The sequence below is a fragment of the Petaurus breviceps genome, unplaced genomic scaffold (genome assembly GCF_028583685.1).
Source record: "Petaurus breviceps papuanus isolate PSGF00001 unplaced genomic scaffold, PetGlider_PUasm1.0 118, whole genome shotgun sequence".
Classification (NCBI taxonomy): Eukaryota; Metazoa; Chordata; class Mammalia; order Diprotodontia; family Petauridae; genus Petaurus; species Petaurus breviceps.
Genome location: NW_027185616.1, coordinates 25,248,576 through 25,273,125, shown reverse-complemented (window position 1 = coordinate 25,273,125; position 24,550 = coordinate 25,248,576). Strand labels below are relative to the sequence as shown.

The following is a 24,550-nucleotide window of genomic DNA, read 5'->3' as shown; positions in this document are numbered from 1 at the left end:
TGTGAAGTTTTTAGTGCCAGAGGCATTTATACATGATCTGTCACCTATGGATGTTAGGACGTGATTGAAGTTTAAAGGGGGTATGGTAGGATGAGGACCATAACATGGTCAGAATGGGTCCACTACAAATTCATTACACAACCTCAACTGGACCCTCACAGCTGCTAGAGCAATCCTATTATACTTTCCTTATCAACTCACTATCCTGCTCTCCACAGTGGCTCTTCCAAACTTTTTCATCCCTCCTCAAACCTTCTATGGCTCCCTGCACCCTCTCAGGTGAGAGAGAACCTTGCCACATGTTTTACAGATAAAATTGAGACCGTTCACCATGAACTCCTTCTTCCCTATTCCTCATTTCTGGAATTCAGATGCTTCTGCCACTTTCTCCTTCATCCCTGTCTCACATGATGAAGTGGTCTTACTCCTTACCAAAGTTAACCCCTCTCCTTCTTCAATTGATCCCATTCCATCTTATTGCCTTCAACAGAATGCCTTCTCCGTCGCCTTCACTCTTTCCTTTTTTTTCAATCTTTGCTTATCTATTAGCTCATTCCCTAATGTCTATAAATATGTCCATGTCTCTCCGATTCTCAAAAACACTCCTGACTCGATTCTTCCATCCCTGTTAACGATTGTCCTATATCCTTTCAGCCCTTTGTAGCTAAGCTCTCCTAAAAGGTCCTGCCTCCACTTTCTCTCCTCTCACTCTTTTCTCAACCTGTAGAGTCTGGCTGCAGACCTTAGCATTATACTGAAATTACTCTCTCCAAAGTTACGAATAATTTTTTAGTTGCTAAATCCAATGGCCTTTTCATAGTTCGCATTCTTCTTGGCCTCTCTGAACCCTTTGATCATTCCTGCTTCATACTATCTTTTCTCTCTGTTTGTGGAACATAACTTAATCCTGCCTTTTTTTCCTACCTAGTTGACCTCTCCTCTGTCTCCTTTGCTGCATCCTCATACAGATTATTCCCTCTAATTATAGGTAACCCCAAATTTCTGTCCTCATCCTTCTCTTTTTCCTCTATGCTACTTTGCTTTGTGATGCCCATGGATGTAGTAATTACCGTCTTTATGCTGATATGTAGATACCTCTCTGCTGACCTCCAGTCTTACATCTCCAGTTGCCTTTCAGACATCTCAAACTGAATGTCCAATACACAAGTATCCAAAGTGAAACTCATTATCTTTCTCTCTAAACCCTCTTCATCTCCTACCTCTCCTTTTACTGTAGAGGGAAACACCATCCTCCCATCCCTCAGTCTTGCAGCTGAGGGGTCATCTTGGATTCCTCCCTTTCTCTCCCCCTACCCCCCAATATCTAAGCTGTTGCCAGGGCCTGTCAATTTCACCTTTGCACCATCTCTCAGATATACCCCCCCTTCTGACATTGTGTCCATTCCCGTGCAGTCACCCATCACTTCATGCCTTGATTATTGCAGAGCCTACTGATGCATCTTCAACACTGCATCCCAGCGAACACTGATTAAGTATTTAGAGCCTGCTGCTCTTTCAGCAGTCATCTATAAAATGAGTAAGAAAATATTGCTGTTTGTGCTAGTGTGAAATAGCAAGGAAAAAAACTTCTGCCCAGTGAGCACTGCGCTAAAGTGATATTTAATGATTTTCAAGTGACCAGGCTGTGACTGGATTTCCTTGTAATGCTCCCCAGTAGATGCCACCAGCAGGAGCTCTAACTGAGCTGTGTTTGATTGCTTGGCCATTTTAACAGTATGGGTTTTATCCTATTTCACTAGTTATTTTATATTATTTTTTGGCAGAGATCTTATTAATAACGTTTGTGAATTGAATGGGATTCTTTGGGTGAGTTTCATGTTTTCTGCTTCTGAGGCACAGGAATTAGAGATTACCTTTTAATTTTTTTTGTCATCTTTAGCGCTCTTCAGTCTCAGTAGGGCATTATGTAATAGAGGAGAAAAAAGGCTGAACTGAGAGTTAAGATCCCTGGTTTCTTGGTCTTGGCCTGGTCCTGGGGTGAGGAACTCAGTCTCGAGGCCTCATGTGGCCTCTTAGGTCCTTGAATCCAGCCTTTTGACTGAGTCCAAGTTTTACAGAACAGATTCTTTCATTAAGAGGATTTGTTCTGTGAAGTTTGGATTCAGTCAAAGGGCCTCACTTGAGGACCTTAAGGGCTATGTGTTGTCCCGAGGCCTCAGGTTCCCCATTTCTGGTCATTAACATATTATTACCTTACACAAATTATTTAGCACCCAGGTCTTCAATGTGCTTATCTGCAAATACATATATTTACTGTAGTAGTATGGTGAGATTAATTAGTACATAACATACCCCCAAAAGTCTGTGACACATTCCCTGACAAGTATGGAGAGAATTCAAGGAAAGTGGGCTCAAACTTAGAACACATGGAAGTCCTTTTGGATCACCTCTTTGATGTCATCCATCATGACATTCCCCTTAGGGTTGTGTGACTTTCAGCTGAGTTCCTTGTGGATACCCGAAGCTGCTTTTCCTTAGCCTGTCTAGTTTGGCATTAACTTCCAAAGCAGACACTTCCACAGTTGTTTCGGGGATGCTGGTGAAGATGCTGATCATCTAACTGGTCAAAGGTCATAGTTCTCTTTTTGGAGAGAGGGAGGGGACAGAAAGTGACATAGGCTCTTTTTGTTCACTCCAACCAATAATTTACCCTTATTACTTTCTTATCTAGACTTCCAGACACTGGAAATCACGTCCCAAATTGGAAAGATTCATTTGACCAAAATAAATGTTCATCATATTTCCGTTTTCAAATATGCACGTGATTTGTCATTTAAAATTTCTATGGTCTTTAATCCTAAAAAGATACGTGCAAATAAACTGACTTTACCAACTTACCAACAGTGACATTCAACACATGTTGTGTCCTCAAACTGTAGTTCTTTGTGCTCATGTTTTCCCAGTTTTTAATAAATAAAATTCCTCTGTCCCTTTGGTTTACATTAAACTGTTCCTATACACATGAAAAATCTCATTTTATAAGGTGATTTGAGTCTTTATGACATTTCATTTTCTGTCCTAAACTCACTTCTTATTGGACAGCTGTTTTCCACACATATGTTTTAAATATTTTTATTAAAATATAAAGCATCAAAATATTCATGCATAACGGCGGCAATGCCTTACCTCCCTTAATAGCTTTATTTAAATCTTTTTCTTTACCAAAAAATTCTCGTGTTCTTTTCAGCACTAAACTACACTATATAGAAAGAACCTAGAAGGGAGAGTCCAATAGGTATTTACTTCCCTTGTTTTTCAGTTGAGCAAAGGCAACCCCTAGCGGATTTGTGGCTTTTCTAGCTTTTCAAAACTAATGTGTTAGCGATAGGAATATGAGTCCAGGTCTTATCTGCCTTAATTACAGTTTTCTTTATACTATGCTATGTTGCCTCTAAGCATGTGAGAAACCTTACTCTGATTCTTTCAATATACTGGGAGTCCTCCTTGTATAAACGTTCAGGTGACTTACCTGTTCTTTTCATTCTTGTTGTATGCCATGATGCTATCAGTCATGCACAAATAACTTAACTCCAACCACGGATTTTTCACTTGGATCAGCAAGTAAATATTATTATTATTATTATTATTATTTAAGCAATCGGGGTTAAGTAACTTGCTCAAGGTTACATGGGCAGGTGTTTCTGGGTGGGTGCTAAGTATTGAGCCCAGATTCGATCCCCAGGTCATCCCGACACTGGAGCCGGTGCTCTTACTCGCTGTGCTACCTGGCCGCCCCTAAGCAATTGGGGTTAAGTAACTTGTTCAAGGTTACATGGCCAGTTATTTCTGGGTGTGGTGCTAAGTATCTGAGCAGGTCATCCCGACACTGGAGACTCTTACTCGCTGTGCTACCTGGCCGCCCCAACAAGTAAATATTATTATCAACAGATAGTATTTCAACAGTATTCTAGCATTCATAGTTATGTAGAATTACCTGAAGGGTTTTGGTGTTAGAAAAATGATTTTATTAGAAGTGGGCTGCTTAAGGTCATTGGGAGCAGCATAGCATAATTCCCAAGCTGTCATTCAGCTTGATCTATTACTCCTATTCAATCTGAATCTAAGTTCACTAGCAGTGTTTACGATGGTTTATTTATATGTATAGATATATACGCACACATGTATATGTGCATACATATATATATCAATAGATGATTTAAAAATGAATACTTGATTACGAATAATTATACATACACATATACACACATCCATCTATGCATTCATCCAGCTTCACAGCTTTTCTGCCTATATGCATATATCTATATCAGTAAAATGTCTTTTTCATGTGCTTTGCCGAGTATACACATACATATATGTAAACTCCTAAAACTTTTGAGGTCATTGCAAAAGTTGTATTGAGGTCATCTAATCCAACCACCTATATAAGATCACATGGAATGTTAGGACACAGTGGTTAGAGTACTGGACCCAGAGTAAGGAAAATCCCTCCTCCTGAGTTCAAATCTAGCCTAAGACACTTAGTAGCTATGTGATCCTGGGCAAGTCATTTAACTCTATTTGCCTCAGTTTCCTCATCTGTAACAAGTGCTGGAGAAGGAAATGGCAAACAAGTATCTTTGTCAAGAAAACCCCGAAACAGGTTATGAAGAGTTGGACATGACTGAAAAATGACTAAACATGTTTGCAGCAACCTGGCCTTCACTTAAACATCCTGCCTAGTTGCTCATAATATTAGAACTTGGACAACCGGATTCAGGAGGACCTGAGTTCGGATCCTGCCTCAGACACTTACACGCACAAACAAAAAACCTAGCCATGTGACCTTGGGCAAGTTACTTAAACCCAATTGCCCTCCAAAAAAGCAGAAAAAAAAATTGGCTCTTTTTAGATTGCAGAGCTTGCCTGGCCTCTGGAGAGCTTGATAGTTAATTTGAAAGAACCAGCATAAAGGAGGAGGAAGAGTGTCTTCCAGTCTGTCATCTAGGAATCTAAGAGTTGTCGTACCCTGAAACAGTTGAGAGAATCTCTCTCCTTCTCTTCATAGGACAAGGGAGGAATCTCAGTCATCCAAGAATCAGCAGAGCTTTATGAAATTCCAATTTGGGTTAACTAGCTTCTCCATGAGCAAGAAAAAGTGATTTGTCTCAGTGTCTGGCAGTAGGATGTATACAAGGTGTTTATTCATCTGTTCGTTTTTTTGTTTGTTTACTCCTCACACATCTAGCAAATGAAGTAGCTGTTCTCTCCTGTAATTTGGGATAGAGGACAAGAAAGTCAGTGCACATTTGACATGCAATCTAGATTTCCAGAAAGCAGATTTGAATGGATTCAGGAAGAGGATAAATTATATCTATACAGTGGAAATTAGTGTTGGAAGGATAAGAAATCTTCAAGAATGAAATTTTGAAGACATAAAAGCAAACAATTTTAATGAGGAAAAAACAGAATACATATACAAGGAACTTGCCAATTAATTTACTTTTTTTTTTCTTTTTGGAGGGGGGAAGGCAGGGCATTTGGGGTTAAGTGACTTGCCCAAGGTCACACGGCTAGTAAGTGTTAAGTGTCTGAAGCTGGGTTTGAACTCAGGTCCTCCTGACTCTAGGCTGGTGTTCTGTTCAGTGCGCCACCTAGTCGCCTTAACTTACATTTTAAAGATGGAAGGAAGGGCGAGTAACCAGATAAGGAGAAAAGAAGGAAACATTTATTAAGGACTAGGTATTTTGCTAAGGACTTCACAAATACTATCTCATTTATCCTCACAACAACCCGGGGAGGCAGGTACTATTATTATCAAACTCATTTTATAGATGACTAAACTGACTCAGACAGTGATGAAGTAACTTGTCCAGTCACATATCTCGTAAATGCCTGAGGCCAGATTTGAACTCAATATTTCTGATTCTAGAACCAGTACTCTCATTTGCTCAGTTTTAGTTAACTCAGTTAAGTACTATATGACTGGAAAAGGCCAGTGAGGTACCAGTAGAGATAGGTGTCTGTTTTGTTTTGTTTTGTTCTTAAAGAAAACAGTCTTCAGACCATAGGCCATTGAATTTAATTTGTCAGTGTAGTCGGGTTTCCTTGTTTTACAGAATATTTTAGAAATAGCTTTGATTCTTATCCCTGAAACTGGGGAAAGCCTCAAAATACATTTTTCTCTGAGAGGTAGATCAAACATCACATTATTTCCAGAATTATATGCATATTTGATTCATTACAGACTATATGAGGCTGTATTGCCAGTTGAAAAGTGAAAAACTCAAAAATTGTCTGTTCTCATTAATATAGCAACTAATTGGATTTTTAAAACGTCGAATTGGCTGATTGCTTATCTGTAGACAGAACCTGAAATAAGACATAAAAACAGGGTACTGTTGAGGGAGGCAGCTTAGACAAGGGTTGCGTTTACCTCCAGAGACCTAAGTTTCAAGTTCTGATTTCTATCTATAACTACCCCTGCCGTGGCAGGTTTAATGGGAGTAAGTTTGAAATACTATCCTGACCTCCGTACATTCTCATCTTTCAGGGCTTTTAGATACTGTGGACTCTAAAATAATTGAGACATACAAAAATATCTGGCAGAGCAAGGCTGTAGCTGTTTTTGATCATTCTTTTTGGGAGGAATGTGCACTCAAAAGATTCCCAAGTGATGAAAAAGACAGAACAAAATGAGTTTCAATGTAACTCTATGTTTCTGATGCCTGTCCTGCTGTCATACGTGAGGGAAACCCAACTACTTAAAGGACTAAATTAGGAGTATAATACATTAAAAAAAAACGAAATCATAGATTGCATTGAGAGGCATAGGTTCTAGGACTAGGTTACCAGTAGCCTCAGTGCACCGGTCAGATTCTGTTAGGAGCAGTGTGTTCAGTTCAGGGTGCCATATTTTAAGAAGGACATTGATAACATCAAGTATAGCCAGAGCAGAGTTAGAATGTAGAAATGTCTGTAGATTATGCCATATGAGTTGAAAAAACTGGGAATGTTTACTCTGGAGAAGAAAAGGTTTTGAAGGACATAATGGATTAGCTTTGTTCTGCTTGACTTCAGAAAGCACTATAAGGAGAAAGGGGGAAAAGTTACAAAGAGACGGTTTTAAGCTTAAAGTCAGTAAAAACTTTCTAACAGTTAAAGCAAACTGAAAATGGAAGGAGTTGCCTTAGGAGGCCATGTGTTCTCTCTCCCTTGAAGACCCTCAAATAAGGGCCTGATGGCCAATTCATAAGCATGTTATTGGTGGGGATTCATGTTCAGAAACAGATTTCAACTAGGACCAGTTATTCCTTTAAATTCAGATTCTATTAAGATTTTTGTAGAGATCTAGCCATTAGTTTATAAAACACCCATTCCAGGATTTAAATCCACCATCATCTGAAATTTGACTGCAAATCTCCAACCCCATTCTTTGTTGCCATTCTTTATCCTCATCTTTGTTGGTAATGATGCCTATCTCTACTGGTACCTCATTGCCTTCATTATAGTATGACTTATGTATTCCTTGGCTTTGAATTTCTGAAGCTATTCCTCTCTCTGCCTTTCTTTGTAACACTGTAAGAGAAAGAAAGATGCAATTCATAAGTGAGGACCATGGTGTCATCTCATGATAGCTCATAATAGTGGTAATAGAGGATAGGTGAAGCATAAAACTCATTCTCATCGTTGGTGAATTATAGCCTCCTAAAAAAATTTCTTTATCAGAATGACATTTCAAATCTTCAAGCTGTAAACTCCTCAATGATAGGGGACATATCTTATACTTGTTTGTATTCCCCATGGTACCTTGAGTATTGTAGATCCTGTTAGTAAGGAGGATTTTGTTACCCTTTTCAGAGTTTAGTTTGTTAGGATCCATGGCCATGGCAATCTCTAGTTTCCAGGTGTTGAGCTATAATGCCCAGAATAGCTCCAAGGATCCTTGATAGTAATTCCTAGAATCATAGTGATAGATAGTCCTACTACAACTGCTTAGCGAGATATGAATAATGAGGAATGACACAATGTGATATTTACTATGCTTACAATGAATGACAGTATTGCTAAAGTTAACCTGTGAGCTTAATGTTGGCAAGACGCCTTCTTTGTCTGTTGCCTATAAAGGAAGTAGACACTGGTCAGTAAGTGGGTGAACCCATCTGGGATTTGGGTAATGCATAGAGGAATACATGTACCTGCCTCAACTAGCCCCCATTGAGGCTTGAGGGGATTTAGGGGAGTGCACAAGCTGAAATGCCATGGCTGTCTTGACTGACCCTATCAAGATGTAGGGGTAGTTGTCTTTTTCCTGCCCACCCCCATCCCCCTTCACTCTGGCCCCTGTGAAAAGGGTTGTTAGGGAATTCTGAAGGAGTTAATGTTCCCATTATCAACAACTCCCTTTGAGAAGACTAGACTAGAGTAAAGTAAAATTGTTAACCCCTCTGAAGCTGTCTTCCTGTCCTTCCCACTGACCAGATCAAGAGTGAACCTGTTAGAGGCTGGAGTCCAAAAACTCCAGTGCCTCCTATATGTTATTTGTGAAACAGATTCTTCTTCTGTTATGATAACGTAATATTAAGTAATTTAATTTACTTTTATTTTTCCTGTATTGCCTATCAGAACTGCTTGTGACAGTGGACACAAGGAAGCAGGTAGAAAAACAGAGGCCCTGGATAATCTCTCCTTGTCATAATAATGATAACACAGTTCTATAGCATTTTCAGGTTTTCTTACAGTAACTCTGTGAAGTAGGAAGTGTAGTGTGCCTAGTATCACCACAATATCAGCCATACAGGGTAGGCTTTTGACCACCAGGAAGCTGTGGCCTGATCCTTCATCACCTGATCCAATTTAGTCTCAAGAATGTTTTCTATACATTTTGAGAAAAAGCTAGCATTGGCTCCATGGTATTTTACATGGTTTTACTTCAAGAGTAGGGTCTAATCCTTGGTTTTTTAATCCTCAATTAAAATAAATAAAGAGAGCTGGGATTAGAAGGTTGCCTACACATCTTCTCCATTCTCTTCTGTTCTTACTGCTTTTAAAAATATCCTTTGTGAGAAATGGTTACTAAGATATTATTCAGTGAAACTCAAGCCCAGGCACACGTAGTTAGAAGTCCTTCACATCCCTTTGTTTCTTAAAGAAAAAAAAATATTTTTTAATTATTCTATCCTTCCTGGGAAATACTACATCTTTTACCGAGATTCAAATAAGACAGGGTATTCTGCCTTAGTATATGTGATATTAAAGGAATATATATTGACTGAGTTTGTGTCTGAAAAGGGAAATCCTGCCATCTCCTACTCTATCCTGTAGGATCATTTCATGAAGTGAATACTGAAGAGTTAATTTTCTGAGAGATTATTCACACACCAAAAAAAAAGTTTTCTCTGAAACCCAGTCACTTTCTTTGTCAGGCAGTCATAACACTGTTTGAAGGAGCTAAATATTGCCTTTCCTTATTTAAAACTGAGACTCCTGCTTTTAGATAAGCTATTGATCTATTTGTTGTTTTCCAATACAGTGCAATTAATTGATTTGAATCCTCTCAAATATTTGAATGCATCACTAATAATGTTTTAAAAACCTAATCTCACTCCAAATATCTTGGTTTTCCTTTGTTTCCCCTCTCATAAGATTTTATCAGTTGATAGATATTAGAAGAATCAGATTGACACAGAGCATTTTTCTTCAATATGAAGAGAAAATCATTTAGCGTTTCTTAACTATGTCCATCCTTGGAAGATCAGTAGCATCTGCTTAAAGAGAAATTTTCTGACACTTTCCATAGTCATCATACAGAATTTTAATTGACCGATATCTCTTCACCTCTACCCACCTATGAGATGTGGGACTGATACAGTGATTTAAAAAAAAAAATTGTATCTGGTTTGGATCATGAGAAGAAAAAGGAAGAGGGGTGTTAAAAGTTTCTTTTCATGAAATCATAGGAGGTGTTTAATGTACTAAAAGTTACCCATTTCAGTCTGTTGAAAAACTTCCAGAAAAGGCAATTCCAAAATATTTTCTGCACATGAAGTTTAGTTTTCAAAAAAATTAAAAATGAATGAGTTGTGATTCTGAACACTCCTGAGCTCTAAGGTTCTATCACAGTCCCAACTGTTTTGGAAGGATAGAAATTTCTCATTCTCTAAGTCTGAATAGTATAATAGTATTTTTATTCAAAGCATGTGATGTCTTTAATATGTCAGATATTCCCTCAAGCTTTAAATGGAAGCCTTGGTCCTGAAAAGTGAAAGTTGGGTGGGGGAAGTTGTTACATGGATTTTCAAATCTCAAAGGAATTGGGGAAGAAACCTTCCAAATAAAAAATGAAAGAAATATTACTGGTTTTTCACAGAGAATTTCTCTCTAGAAACAACTTTTCTTCCTTTTAAATTAGTCCCTTGAGACAGAACCCACAAAATGACACAGAGAAGCTAACTTCCTGCTGAGGATAGCCGGCCTGGCCAACAGGAAGTGGCCAGCTCAGCTCTCTGGGAGCCTAGCCCAGCTGCAGGAGATAGAGGTTTTAGCCCCAGGGCGGCCTGACCAGCCCTGAGTGGAGGGACTTCAGATCACTAGCAGCTGTGGTGGTTTCCAGAATTATCAACACATAGATGTTAAGGACACAGTGAGAGGTCAGTGCAATGTGGAATTCGGGATCCAGTAGTGCGGTCTGGGCTTTATCCCCTGGAGTAAGAAGCCACTGAGGCGTTGCAGCCCTGCAGGTACAGCCACACATGGCTGCTACAGCTCCTGGCCTGCAGAGTGTAGGGGGACCAAGCACCAGTTTGAGGGGTAATCACTCTTGCTTTAACCTGCTTTGATCTGGATTGTGGTCTAGGGTAAAGGTCCTGGGGTGTGCGATCAGCTTGCCAGAGCGTGTGGAGGTTTCAGAGAGGGCACCCAACTAATACCTTCAGCAGCTGAGAAAACCCCAGAGTTTGGTACGAAGCTCCCCTGTCTGGTGGCAGAGTCCTACTGTGGCAAAAAGCCCCAAAGTTAAGTGACTGAAGGGCGACATGAGTAAACGAGGGAAGCAAAGTAAACAGAACAACCCAACTTTATACTCCTATTTTGGGGACAAAAAGGACCAAAGCATGGAACAGGAGGAAGACAGTGAAGTCAGAACTCCCGCACCAAAAGCTTCCAAGAAAAATATGAGCTGGTTACAGGCCACAGAGAACCTTAAGAAGGATTTTGAAAATCAAGTAAGAGAAGTGGAGGAAAAATTGGGAAGAGAAATGAGAACAATTCAAGAAAATTATAAAATGAGATTCAACAACCTGACTGAAGAAAATAACACCTTAAAAAATAGACTAACTCAAATGGCAAAAGAGGCTCAAAAAGGCAATAAGGAGAAGAATGTCTTAAAAAGCCGAATTTGCCAGATAAAAAAGAATCTCAAAAGCTCACTAAAAGAATCATTCCTTCAGAATTAGATTGGAGCAGATGGAAGCTAGTGACTTCATGAGAAATCAAGATACTATTAAACAGATCCAGACAAATGAAAAAATAGAAGGCAATGTGAAATATCTCATGGGAAAAACCACTGACCTGGAAAATCGATCCAGGAGAGATAATTTAAAAATTCTACCTGAAAGCCATGATCAAAAAAAGAACCTAGAAATCATCCTTCAAGAAATTCTCAAGGAAAATTGCCCTGATGTTTTAGAATCAGAGAGCAAAATAGAGGTTGAAAGAATCCACCAATCACCTCCTGAAAAAGATCCCAAAAAGAAACCCTCTAGGTATATTATAGCCAGGTTTTGGAATTCCCAGATCAAGGAGAAAATATTACAAGCAACCAGGAAGAAACAATTTGAATATTGTGGAAACACAATCAGGCTACACAGGATCTGGCAGCTTCCACACTGAGGGATCAAAGGGCTTGGAATGTGATATTCTGGAGGTCAAAGGAGCTGGGATTAAAACCAAGAATCACCTACCCAGCAAAACTGAATATCATGTTTCAGGGGAAAATATAGTCATTCAGTGGAATAGAGGACTTTCAAGCATTCTTGCTGAAAAAAAAAAACAGTTGAATAGAAAATTTGACATTCAGATAAAAGAAGCAAGAGAAGCATGAGAAGGTAAACAGGGAAAAGAAATCATAAGGAACTTATCAAAGTTGAACTATTTAGATCTCTACATAGAAAAATGATAATTATTGATATTATATGATAAATTCATAATTATGAAACTTCTCAGTATGAGAATAGTTGAAGGGAATAGAATTGTGTATATATAATTATAGATATACACATACATATATGTCTATGTAGGAGGGTTTATGGGCATATGAATACATATGTGAATGTGTGTATATATGTGTACAGGTATATATATATATATATAGGGCACAGGACCAATTTAATAGGAAGGGATGATACTTAAAAGGTGAAATTAAGATGTGAGAGAGGAATATAATGAGAGATGGGAAGAGACAGAATGGGGTTAACTATCACATATAGAAGAGGCAAGGGAAAACTGTTACAATGGAGGGGAAGAACAGGAAGGCAATAGGGAATGATGGATCAACCTTATTCTCATTGAATTTGGCTTAGGGAGAGAAAGATATACACACTAAATAGGGCATCTCACCCAACAGGAGATGGGGATAAGAGGGGGAATGATGGAAGGGAGGGCAGGCGGAGGGGGAGGAAAGTTGGAAGCACCCACTTTTGAAAAGGGACAGGATGAAAGTAGAGAATAGAACAAGTGGGAGGTGGGATAGGAGGGAGGGAAACATAGTCAGTCTTTGACAATACATCCACTATGGAAATGTTTTGCATAGCTACACATTTACGACCTATATTGAATTGCATATCTTCCCAGTAAGGGTCGGTGACAACGGAGGAAGGGAATGAATCTGGAATTCAAAGTTTTAAAATCAAATGTTTAAAAATGTGTGTGTGTATGTGTGTATATGTGTGTGTGTGTGTGTGTGTGTGTGTGTGTATATATATATATACTATCATTAATGTGTGTGTGTATATATATATATACACACACATATATATATATACTATCATTAATATTATTTTACATGTAATTGGGAAATAAGACATACAGGCACTGGGGCAGAGAGATCCACTGTGCCCTGCTGGAAAGTCGGAGGGGTATGGGAGAAGATATGGGAGGGAGCAGATTGGAGGAGGGGATATGCAGTGGGATCACTATTTTGGGGTTGTGGGTAGGGGAAAAATGGGGAGAAAATTTGTAACTCAAAATCTTGCAGAAATGAATAATGTAAATCAGAAGTTAATAAAGCATTTGTTTAAAAAAAAAGAAAAGCCAGGGAGATTGGGAGAGATTGGAGATTAGAGGGGAAGATGATAGTGGGGACAACCTGCCAGTGAAAATAGGAAGGGAGGAGATCAAGCGTATTATAAAGGGACAGACTTGGCAAGGAGAAGGTCCACCTCTTTCTTTCTTCATCAGAAACCAAAGTAAAATAGGAGATAGTGGAAATTACGTCAGAGGGATGTGATATGAGCAGAAAAGGAGAAGGAGCTTACAGAGAACAGTTTTAATCTTTTCTTTTTTTTTTTTTTTGAGGGAGAGGGCAAGGCAATTGGAATTAAGTGATTTACCCAAGGTCACATGGCTAGTAAGTGTCAAGTTTCTGAGCCTGGATTTGAACTCAGGTCCTCCTGACTCCAGGACCAGTGATCTATTTATTGTGCCACCTAGCTGCCCCAAACAGCTTTAGATTTTAAAGCAACATATGGTATAAAGTCCTCAGAAGAGAGGGTTGCTATGGGAATCTTGAAGAGAGAAAAAGTTTGGAACAATTGCTATGGTGGGCATGCCAGGGACTCAATCAGGCATTGAGGACAAAAGGATTGCCTTGCTATAGAAAGAGCTCAGCTGAGATGAAATAATAGCAATGAATCCATTGGCACTCCTGGACTCTAGAAATGTTTCTGAAATTTAAGCAAGACTGTGAGAACCAAGATTGCTCTTATTCTGAAAACCAAATCACTCATTTGGAGAAGCATTTGCTGCCAAATAAAATGGTGGAATAAAAATGGGTAGGTGAATCCAAAACTGTTTTTATTTTAAAGGAAAAAAAGTCGTACAAACTCAAGGCAATTTTGTTAATTATCCATTCATGGTCAGATCTTGGAATCAGGAACTACCTTATGATACAGTTCTAAAACACTCTTTTCTCCAGCTAGCCTGATAAAATGTCAAGATAGTCTCTGTTTCTGCTTCTAGGCAGCCAGGTGGCACAGGGGATAAAGCCTGTACCTTGAAGCAGGAGGCCCTGGCTTCAAAATCTTATCTCATATATTTACTAGCTTTGTGATCCTGAATAAATGACTCTCTCTGCCTCAGTTTTCTCATCTGAAAAATAGGGATAATAATAGCACTGATCTCACAAGTTTGTTCTTAGGATCAAATATGATAATATTTGTAAAAGTCCTTAGCACAGTGCTTGAAACATAGTAGGTATTCAGTAAATGCTTTTTTCTCCCCTCAAAAAAAAAATAAAGCAGTCCCTTGAACATATCTGACTTTCCTGGCAGCTCGATAACATGGGAAAACCACAAGTTACATATTATGCATTCATTGGGTTTTTAAAGTTAAAGGCAAATTCTGTATTACTCTTCTTCATGAACCATGAGAGTCAAAAAACTGGAGTTATCTAGGTTCCTCATTTCACTGTACTTTGTTATTTCTTCATTCATTTTAGGCCTTCAACATAGATAGGTATCCTCTCCTATGTGCTGAATTTTAGTCTTTTCTGTACGCTTTAATGCTTTCTCTTAAACTGTTGCAAAAAAGAACACAAACATTTGGGGATGGGGAATACCATGGTTTAACCTTGTGTTTTTTGTTTTTGTTTTTGTCTTTTTGTTCCTGGCTCTGTAGCTCCATTTAGCAGCCCTGGCATCTTTGAAAGGCGACATAGTGGAGCTTAATAATCGTCTACAGCAAACAGAAAGAGAAAGAGATCTCTTGGAAAAGAAATTGGCAAAGGCACAGGTGGGTGATGTAGAATGTTTCTGAAAAGTGTTTATATTTTAGAATCAGAGTTTTAAAACTAGAATGTGTCTTAATTAGCATTCCTAGAACACCTGAAGTTTTGCCAGTTCAATTAAATGACTTTTTTGACGACCTATGTGGAAGGCCCTCTGCTAGGCGCTGGCATATAAAGACAAAAACAAAGCCAACCGTGCCTTCAAGGGACGTTATATTCTACTTGTGAAAACAACACATAAATAAGTGAAGTCAAAGTAATACAATGTCATTTCAAGAGGGCCAGAGCCCTAACAACTAAGAGAATGAGTACAAATTTCATGTAGAAGTGTGGCACTTGATCCATGTTTTGAAAACTGAGGTGAGACAGGAATTTTCCATACTTGGTTTGTCTCCTGTGCAAATACAGAGGTGGGCAGCTCAGTATTTTGTATGGGGAACGATGGGCTTAATAATTTTATCAGGAGAGAGCAGATACTCTGGAGAACTTTGAGTTATCTGAAAAGGTAGGTGGCAACCAAGCTGAGAATTAATGTATTTTGTCCGAGAGATCATAGGAGTCGTTATTTGTTGTGTTTGCAAAGTACCTCATGTATGTGACCTCATTTGAGCCTTACAATACTCTGAGCAGGTGCTACTGAAATTATTGTCCCTGTTTTACAAATGAGGAAACTAAGGTTGTCCATCGTCACGTAACTTAGTAAGCATCAAAAGTTGGATTTGAAATCTAGGTCTCTTCTGGCTCCAAATCAAGAATTCTTTCTAGTGGAAGCCAAACTCCAACATTTTACTAATAAAGAAAGTGATGTACAGAGGGGTGAAGAACTTCACTAGTATGATGCTGTGTTTATGACATCTGGGACCCAGATCTTTTTGACTTTCCATTCACTATTCTGTTGTGTTTTTTGTTTTTTTTTTGGAGGGGAGAAGGCAAAGCAGTTGGGATTAAGTGACTTGCCCAAGGTCACATGGCTAGTAACTGTTAAGTGTATGAGGCCATAATTGTATTCAGGTCCTCCTAATTCCAGGGCCCTATTCACTGCGCTACCTATCCACCCCTCAGTATTTTGTTTAAGGAAGAAAATTATGAAAAATGTAATAGCCACCATTTAAAAAAATTATTAAATATTTCAATACTTTAGTATAACTATGATATCATCTATATGAAAATCTCAACCTGTTCTTACTTTTTTGCCCTATAAAGTTATTACATGTCATGCCAGCACGTACTTAGGCTCTTGAGGGGCCAGAAATGTTGAGGGAGAAACTCCTAGAGATACTGGGATCCTGAGACTAGAGTTTTCAGGGCAAGGTCACCCAGAAGGAATTTGCAAACTCAAGCATTCTTTGGGTCAAGGTGGCAAAAGTTTATTGTTATGTTTTTCAGAGTGCAAGAGTTCTTCGGGAACCTGCAACTTTAGAGTGGTACAGTTAAAGTTTTTAGTAAATCATGTGTCATATATGTAACTAGGTGACTTGGGGCAGGATTAGGGAGTAGTTAAGGAAAGGTCAGTTCTTTTTATTTTTTGTCTTTTTGGAGGGGGGATGACAGGGCAATTGGGGTTAAGTGACTTGCCGAAGTTCCCATAGCTAGTAAGTGTTAAGTGTTTGAGGTTGTATTTGAACTCAGGTCCTCCTGACTCCAGGACTGAAGCTCTGATTCACTTTGCCACCTAGCTGCCCCTGGAATGGTCAGTTCTTAAAGGAACATACACTTTTAATATCTACTGCACAGGTATTTTACCCAGAGTTCACTGGGGGAATAGCCCAAGGTGGGGCTACAGGGAGGTGTGGTTTTAGGCCTGAAATGTCGCTAAGTCAACTGACGGTCAGGGCTGACGGAGAAATACCTACGCTGCCCCCATCAGTGCCTTATTAGACAAGATAAACTCAAGGGAGTACACATATGACTATGTTGAGGATACATCTAATAGGTCAGGGAGTAGCAAAATATCTCTATGACCCAGTACACAACCAGTTCAGCCAGTACACAGCTGGTTCAAACTATAAATTCTATAGGTACAGCTGGCTACTGTATCAGAAACAGAGTTAAGTATTTTGCTGGGGCATGCTGCCCTTAAGCTGGAGAGAAACTGCTTGAGACAGTTTTTGAGGCTAAGGAAAAATGTGATTTTGAAACTGGGGTTCAAGCACAGGCACCCAAGCACCCCATCAAGGCTATGCATCTGTTATCCCTAGGTCTTACTACTTGATATACTCATCTGCTTTTCTAGTCCTACATTTCTGGGATAAAGTCATCTACTTTTCCAGTCCTGTGTTTCTGAGATAAACGTTTCTACTTTTTCAGTCATACATTGCTTATATCACCTCTTGAATGTAGGTTATTGTGTTCTACAGCTTTCTAGTGCCCAACATGCATCTCACGAAGGACAGCTTTTGTTTTCTCACAGATTGTCCTGTTTCAAGATTTATAACCAGTTGTTTATAACTAGATAATACGCAGGAGGCACTGGAGGTTTCGGACTCTAGCCTCTAACAGGTTCACCATTGATCTGGTCAGACAGGCAGATACCTTCAGAGAGGTTGATAATCAGCTTTATTGTAGTCTAGTCTTCTCAAAGGGTTGTTGATAGGGAGCACAACTCCTACAGCATTCCCTATGACCCTTTTCGCAGGGGCTGGTGTGGAGGGGCAACTTCCCCTATATCTTGACTGGGTCAGTTGAGACAGGCACAGCTTGTGCACTCCCCTGAATCCCCTCAAGCCCCCATGGGGGCCATTTGAGGCAGGTACATGCATTCCTCTGTGATTTCCCCCTATGGGTTCCCTGTGGTTTCTCCCCACTCAACTGACCTGTGCCCACCTGCTTTTATAGGGCAGCAGACAAAGAAGGCATCTTGCCAGCATTAAGCTCACAAGTTAACTTTAGCAGTATTGTCATTCTGTGCAAGCATAGTAAATATCAATTGTCACCCCTGTATCTCATGATGCAGTTGCAATAGAACTATCTGTGATTTTAGGAATTTCCGTCTAGGATCTTTGGGCCTGCTATGGGACTTATTATCTAACACCTGGAAACTAGACATTGCCATGGCTATGGATCCTGAGAAACTGAGTTCTAAAACAGAATCTTCCTTATATACATGTAATGGGAATGTAAATTTAAAGATCTTCCCTGCCCCTAGGCTAAAGTGCACCCGGAGCCTGGGGTGGGAGGCTTGGTTTTCAGTTGACACTTTTTGATTGGTCAATGGGTCCAAAAGGTTGTTACATTCTCTGAGCCAGGAGAAGGCTATATAAGCCCTGATGTGTAGCTTTGTTTTTGGAGCTCACTTTGGGAAGTGTTCTGTGATTTGATATGGACTCTGGGAAGCCGTTGTTGAGAGCCCCCACTCAGCTTTGAAAAACCCAGATGTTGAAACCCAGATGTTGATTTGGTATGGATGTAATGGTTGGACAGTTTAGAAACTGTCTGCTTGATCTGTTTCTCTGGCTTGATAATTCTGTCTGTGTATTCTGAAGTTCGGGGTGCTGACCTTTTTCCCCTGAAATAGGTGAACGATACATATTTGACTGATTAAAGTAAGCTTGTTAACCCATTTTGAGTTGCTTTCCTTTATCAAAGCAGATCCAACAACCTGTGGTGGCAGCCACCCTGGGGACGCTTAGGGCGCTTGCTGCTACAATACACCAGTCAATATCATTGGGAGAACTATTTGGGAAAATTAGTGAAGAAGGAGTCCTACCAAATTCTTTTTATGACACAAATATGGTACTGATACCTAAATCAGGAAGAGATAAAACAGAAAAAGAAAATTATAGACCAGTCTCCCTCATGAATATAGATGCAAAAATTCTAAATAAAATACTAGCAAAAAAACTACAGCAATTTATCTCAAGAATAATACATTTTGATCAGGTAGGATTTATTCCAGGAATGCAGGGATGGTTTAATATTAGGAAAACCATCGGTATAATTGATCATATCAACAATAAAACTAGCAGAAACCACATGGTCATCTCAATAGATGCAGAAAAGGCTTTTGAGAAAACATAACATCCATTCCTATTAAAAACACTAGAAAGTATAGGAATAAGTGGAGCCTTCCTTAAAATAATAGGTAGCATCTATTTAAAGCCATCAGCAAGTATTATATGTAATGGGGAGAAGCTAGAAGCATTTCCTGTAAGATCAGGGGTGAAACAAGGGTGTCCACTATCACCCCTCTTATTCAATCTGGTACTAGAAATGTTAGCAGTAGCAATTAGAGAAGAAAAAGAAATCAAAGGAATCAACTAAGGCAAAGAAGAGACCAAGCTATCACTCTTTGCAAATGATGTTATGATATACTTACAGAATCCTCGAGAATCAAGTAAAAAACTATTTGAGACAATAAATAAATTTGGCAAAGTTGCAGGATATAAAATAAACCCACACAAATCCTTGGCATTCCTATATATTTCCAGTGAAATTCAACAGCAAGAGATAGAAAGAGAAATCCCATTTAAAGTTACTGTAGACATTATAAAATATTTGGGAATCTACCTGCCAAAACAAACCCACGACCTATATGACCACAACTACAAAACACTTTTCACACAAATAATGTCATATCTAACTAATTGGAAAAATATCAATTGCGCGTGGTTGGATCAAGCTAATACAATAAAAATGATAATTTTACCTAAATTAAATTATATATTTAGTGCCATACCAATTAATTTACAAAAAAACTACTTTATAGACCTAGAAAAAATAGTAGCAAAATTCATTTGGAAGAACAAAAGGTCCAGAATATCAAGGGAATTAATGAAAAGAAATGCTAGGGAAGGTGGACTAGCTATACCAGATTTCATTCTGTATTATAAAGCAGTAGTGATCAAAACTACTTGGTATTGGCTGAGGAATAGAGGAGTGGATCAATGGAATAGATTAGTCACATGAGATTCAAAAGTCAATGACTATAGTAATCTATTGTTTGATAAACCCCCAGACCCTAGTTTTTGGTATAAGAACTCACTATTTGACAAAAACTCCTGGGAAAACTGGAATATAGTATGGCAGAAACTGGGCATAGACCATTATCCAACACCATATGCCAAAATCAAGTCTAAATGCGTGCATGATCTAGGTATAAAGGTTAATACTCTAAGCAGTCTCATAAAACAAGGTATAGTTTACCTGTCAGACTTGTGGAGAGGGAAAGACTTTATGACTAAACAAGTATTAGAGAACATTATAAAATGTAAAATGGATAATTTTAACTACATGAAGTTGAAAAACTTCTGTACAAACAAAGCCAATGTAACCAAGATTAAGAGGGAGGTGGGAAATTAGGAAAGAATCTTTACAACCTATGTCTCTGATAAAGGACTCATTTCTAAAATATACAGAGAAATGAGTCAAATTTATGAGAATGCAAGTCATTCCCCAATTGATAAATGGTCAAAGGATATGAAAAGGCAATTTTCAGAGAAATAAATTAAAGACATCTATAAGCATGAAGAAATGCTCTAAATCACTATTGATTAGAGAAACGCAAATCCAAACAACTCTGAGGTACCACATCTCACCAGTCACATTGGCTAAGATGACAAAACAGGAAAATGACAAATGCTGGAGAGGATGTAGGCAAATTGGAACACTAATGCATTGCTTGTGGAGTTGTGAACTGATCCACCCTTTCTGGAGAGCAATCTGGAATTATGCCCAAAGGGATATAAATACTTTCATATCCTTTGACCCAGCAATGCCACTCCTAGGTTTATATCCCAAAGAGATCATAGAAGTGGGAAGAATACCCATATGTAGAAAAATTTTTATAGCAGCTCTTTTTGTGGTGGCAAAGAATTGGAAATTAAGGGGGTGCCCATCAATTGGGGAATGGCTGAACAAATTGTGGTATATTCATGTTATAGAATACTATTGTGCTATAAGAAACGAGGAGTAGACGATGTTCATATTTACCTGGAGAGGCTTGTACAAACTGATGCTGAGTGAGAAGAGTAGAACCAGGAGAAATTTGTACACAATTACAGACACAACGTATGTGTGATGACCAACTTTGATAGACTGGACTCTTCTCAGCAATGCAGTGATACAAGTCAATCCCAAAAGACTCATGATGGAGAGAAATGTGTGCATCCAGAGAAAGAACTAGAAGGAACTGAGCTTATATCCATGTGGAAGCAAAATACCTGATCTTTTTCCTTCTCTTGTTTGCTTTTATGTCTTCTTTACCTTTTTTCATTCCATTTGATACAATCCGTCTATATAACCTGATTAATGTATAATGTGAATGTATTTACAGATCCTATACTTGACTATATGCTGCCATGGGGGGGAGGGGAAGGAGGGGGACAAAATGTGAAACTCAAGGAATTGTGGAATTGAATACTATAAACTAAAAGGAAAAAAACAAATCAATTAAAAATTAAAAAAAAAAGAAACAATGAAACAAAACCAAAAGAATCAAAAAATTCAACATGTGAAATATCTCATTGGAGAAAGAACTGACCTGGAAAATAGATCCAGGAGAGCCAATTTTAAAATTAGTAGACTTCAGAAAGCAATGATAAAGAAATTATCAAGGAAATTGCCCTGATATTCTAGAACCAGGAGATAAGATAGAAATTGAAAAATCTACTGATTACCTCCTGAAAGAGACTTCAAAATGAAAACTCCCAGGAATATTGTAGCTAAATTCCAGAGCTCCCAAATTGAGGAAAAAATATTGCAAGCAACCAGACAGAAACAATTGAAGTATCATGGAGCCACAGTTAGAATAACACAAGATTGATCAGCTTCTATATTAAAAGATCAGAAGACATAGAATATGATATTCCATATGGCAAAGGAGCTAGGATTACAATCAAGAATCGCCTACCCAGCAAAACTGAGTATAATACTTGAGGGGGAAAAATGGATATTCAATGAAATAGAGGACTTTCAAGTATTCTTGATGTAAAGAACAGAGCTGAATTAAAAATTTGACTTTCAAATATGCGACTCAAAAGAAGCATAAAAAGGTAAAGAGGAATGAGAAATCAGAAGGGATTTAATAAAGTTACTTTTTTTTTTCTAACATGGGAAGATGATATAACTCCTAAGAACTTTCTCATTATTAGGGGAGTTAGAAGGAATATATGTGTATGCATGTGTGTATACATATACATACATATATGTACATATATATATATGAGAGGACACAGATGATGGGATTGTGTCTCAAAAATGAAGTTAAGGGATGAGAAATAAGAATGTGAGTTGAATATGATGTGGTAATATTTAAAAAAATAAAAGTAAGGAGTGAGAAAAGGAAAAGGGAGAGTAGAATGTGAGTAAATTATCTCACAGGCGGAAAGAAAGAACTTTTACAATGGAGAGGAAGAAGGGGGCGGTGGTAGGGAATCCTTGAACCTTACTCTCATCACAATTGGCTTAAAGAGGGAATAACATACATATTCAATTTGCTGTAGGAATGTATTTAACCCTATAGGAAAGTAGGAGGGGAAGGGGATACGAAGAGGGGAGTTCTCACAGAAGGGAGGCCAGATTAGAGGAGGTGGTAATCAGAAGCAAAACGCTTTTGAGGAGGGATAGGGTTAAAGGGGAGAGAGAATAGAATAAATAGGGGGATAGGATAGAAGGAAATATAGTTAGCACTCATAATTGTGAAAAAAAAATTGTGAAGTAAATTTCTCTGATAAAAGCTTCATTTCTCAAATATATAGATAACCGAGTCAAATTTATAAAAATAAGAGCCATTTCTCAGTTGATAAGTGATCTTAGGATATGAACAATTTTTAGATGAAATAATCAAAGTTATCTGTAGTTCTAAGAAAATATGCTCTAAACCACTATTGATTAGAGAAATTTAAATTGAAACAGTCCTGAGGCACTACCTCACATCTATGAGACTGAATAATAGAACAGAAAAGGAAAATGACAAATATTGGAGGGGATGTGGGAAAGTTGAGATACTCCTGCATTGTTGGTGGAGTTGTGAACTGATTCAACCATTATGTAGAGCAATTTGAAACTATGCCCAAAGGCCTATAAAACCATGTATGTCCTTTGGCCAAGCAATACCACTATTAGGTCTATGTCCTAAAAAAGATTTAAAAAAAAAAGAAAAAGGAAAAACATGTATAAACATATTTATAGCAATTCTTTTCTACTGTCAAAGAATTGGAAATTGAGAGGATGCTCATCATTTGGGGGATGGCTGAATAAAATGTGGTATGTGATTGTGATGGAATGCTATTGTGGCATAAGAAATGATGAGCTAGATACTCTCAGATTTACACAAACTGATGCAAAGTGAAACGAGTAGAGCCAGGACAACATTATACACAGTAACAGCAATATTGTGAGATGATCAATGATGAATGACTTAACTATTCTTAACAATACAAAGGTCAAAGACAGCTTTGAAGGATTTAATGATGAAAAATGCTGTCCTTTCCCAGAGAAAGAACTGATGGTGTCTGAATGCAGATCAAAGCATACTTTTCAAACTTTCTTAATTTTTCTTTTTTTCTTTGGGTCTATGTTTTCTTTTACAACATAACTAATTTAGAAATATGTTTTGTATGACTACACATGTATAACCTATATTAAATTCCTTGCCTTTTCAATGAGGAGAGTAGGGAGGGAGAGGGTAAATTTGTAACTCATTTAAAAAATGTTAAAATTGTTTTTATGTGTAATTGTGTGTACTTGTTTACTTGTTTTATGTGTCTATATTTGAGAAATAAGGCCTTTGTTAGAGAAACTTGCTTCACAATTTACATGTAATTTATAACATGTAATAACATGATAAACATAAAGAACATCCTTGTCCAAACTTGTGCTCATATGTAGTTATGGAAATAATCTTTTCCTTTATGGGTTTCCTTCTGAATCAAGCAATTCTCATCAGGCCATTAATACACTATTTATAGAGTCAACATACAATACCTTATCTTTTTTACCCATCATTGCCCCCAAATCTTGGGAAAGTGAGGAAAATTCGTGAAATTATGACAGACACATTTGAAAGATTCTTGCTTCCTATAAGGGGGATTCATTTTTGTATTGCTATATGAGGCAGATTGAACAGCATGACTATAGCTCAAAACATCACACCTTATTCCTAGGTGTGCTTAGGAAAAAACCCCACAGTTCTCACCTTTTCAGACTTTTATCCTTTATTGGAGGTCTCAGCTCACTCTCAAAATACAGTTTTGTGCATGAACTGTCTTTTATTTCTCTCATCAGTGGATGCTGACAGTATGAAAATCATTCTTTTAGAAAATATTTGCTGCTTGATGGTTGGAAGAAGGAAAAGAGAACAGGGATCTTCTGTATACCCAAATCTCCCATAAAACAATTCAGGGGCATCAAGAAATTATCAGTGGTTGCATTTATGAATGAATATTGTATGTTCATTAGAGAAGGAAAGGGTATCCTTGAGAGATGGTCACAATAAAAACCTGGCACAACAAGGAGGTGAGTGGGAATAGTGAGATCCTCCAGGAGAGAAAGTTGCTATTTCTGTCTGGTGTGTTTGCTTCCAGTCCAGAAGACTGGAGCCCTCCCGCCCTCCCTCTCTCTTTCTCTCTCTCTCTCTCTCTCTCTCTCTCTCTC

General features: G+C 38.2%; 2 protein-coding genes across 6 annotated transcripts in view; one reads left to right on the top strand and one right to left on the bottom strand.

Annotated features, from left to right (window-relative positions):
• The window catches only part of DCP2 (decapping mRNA 2), a 407,293-nt gene that overhangs the window by 193,296 nt on the left and 189,447 nt on the right, over positions 1 to 24,550 (bottom strand). The window lies entirely within an intron of this gene.
• Positions 1 to 24,550, top strand: part of MCC (MCC regulator of WNT signaling pathway) — a 289,950-nt gene that overhangs the window by 140,579 nt on the left and 124,821 nt on the right. For all 5 annotated transcript variants that reach the window (XM_069087177.1, XM_069087206.1, XM_069087190.1 and 2 more), the window contains exon 2: positions 14,851 to 14,964. In XM_069087177.1, coding sequence (XP_068943278.1) covers positions 14,851 to 14,964 — 114 coding nt within the window. The remainder of the gene's footprint in view (positions 1 to 14,850; positions 14,965 to 24,550) is intronic.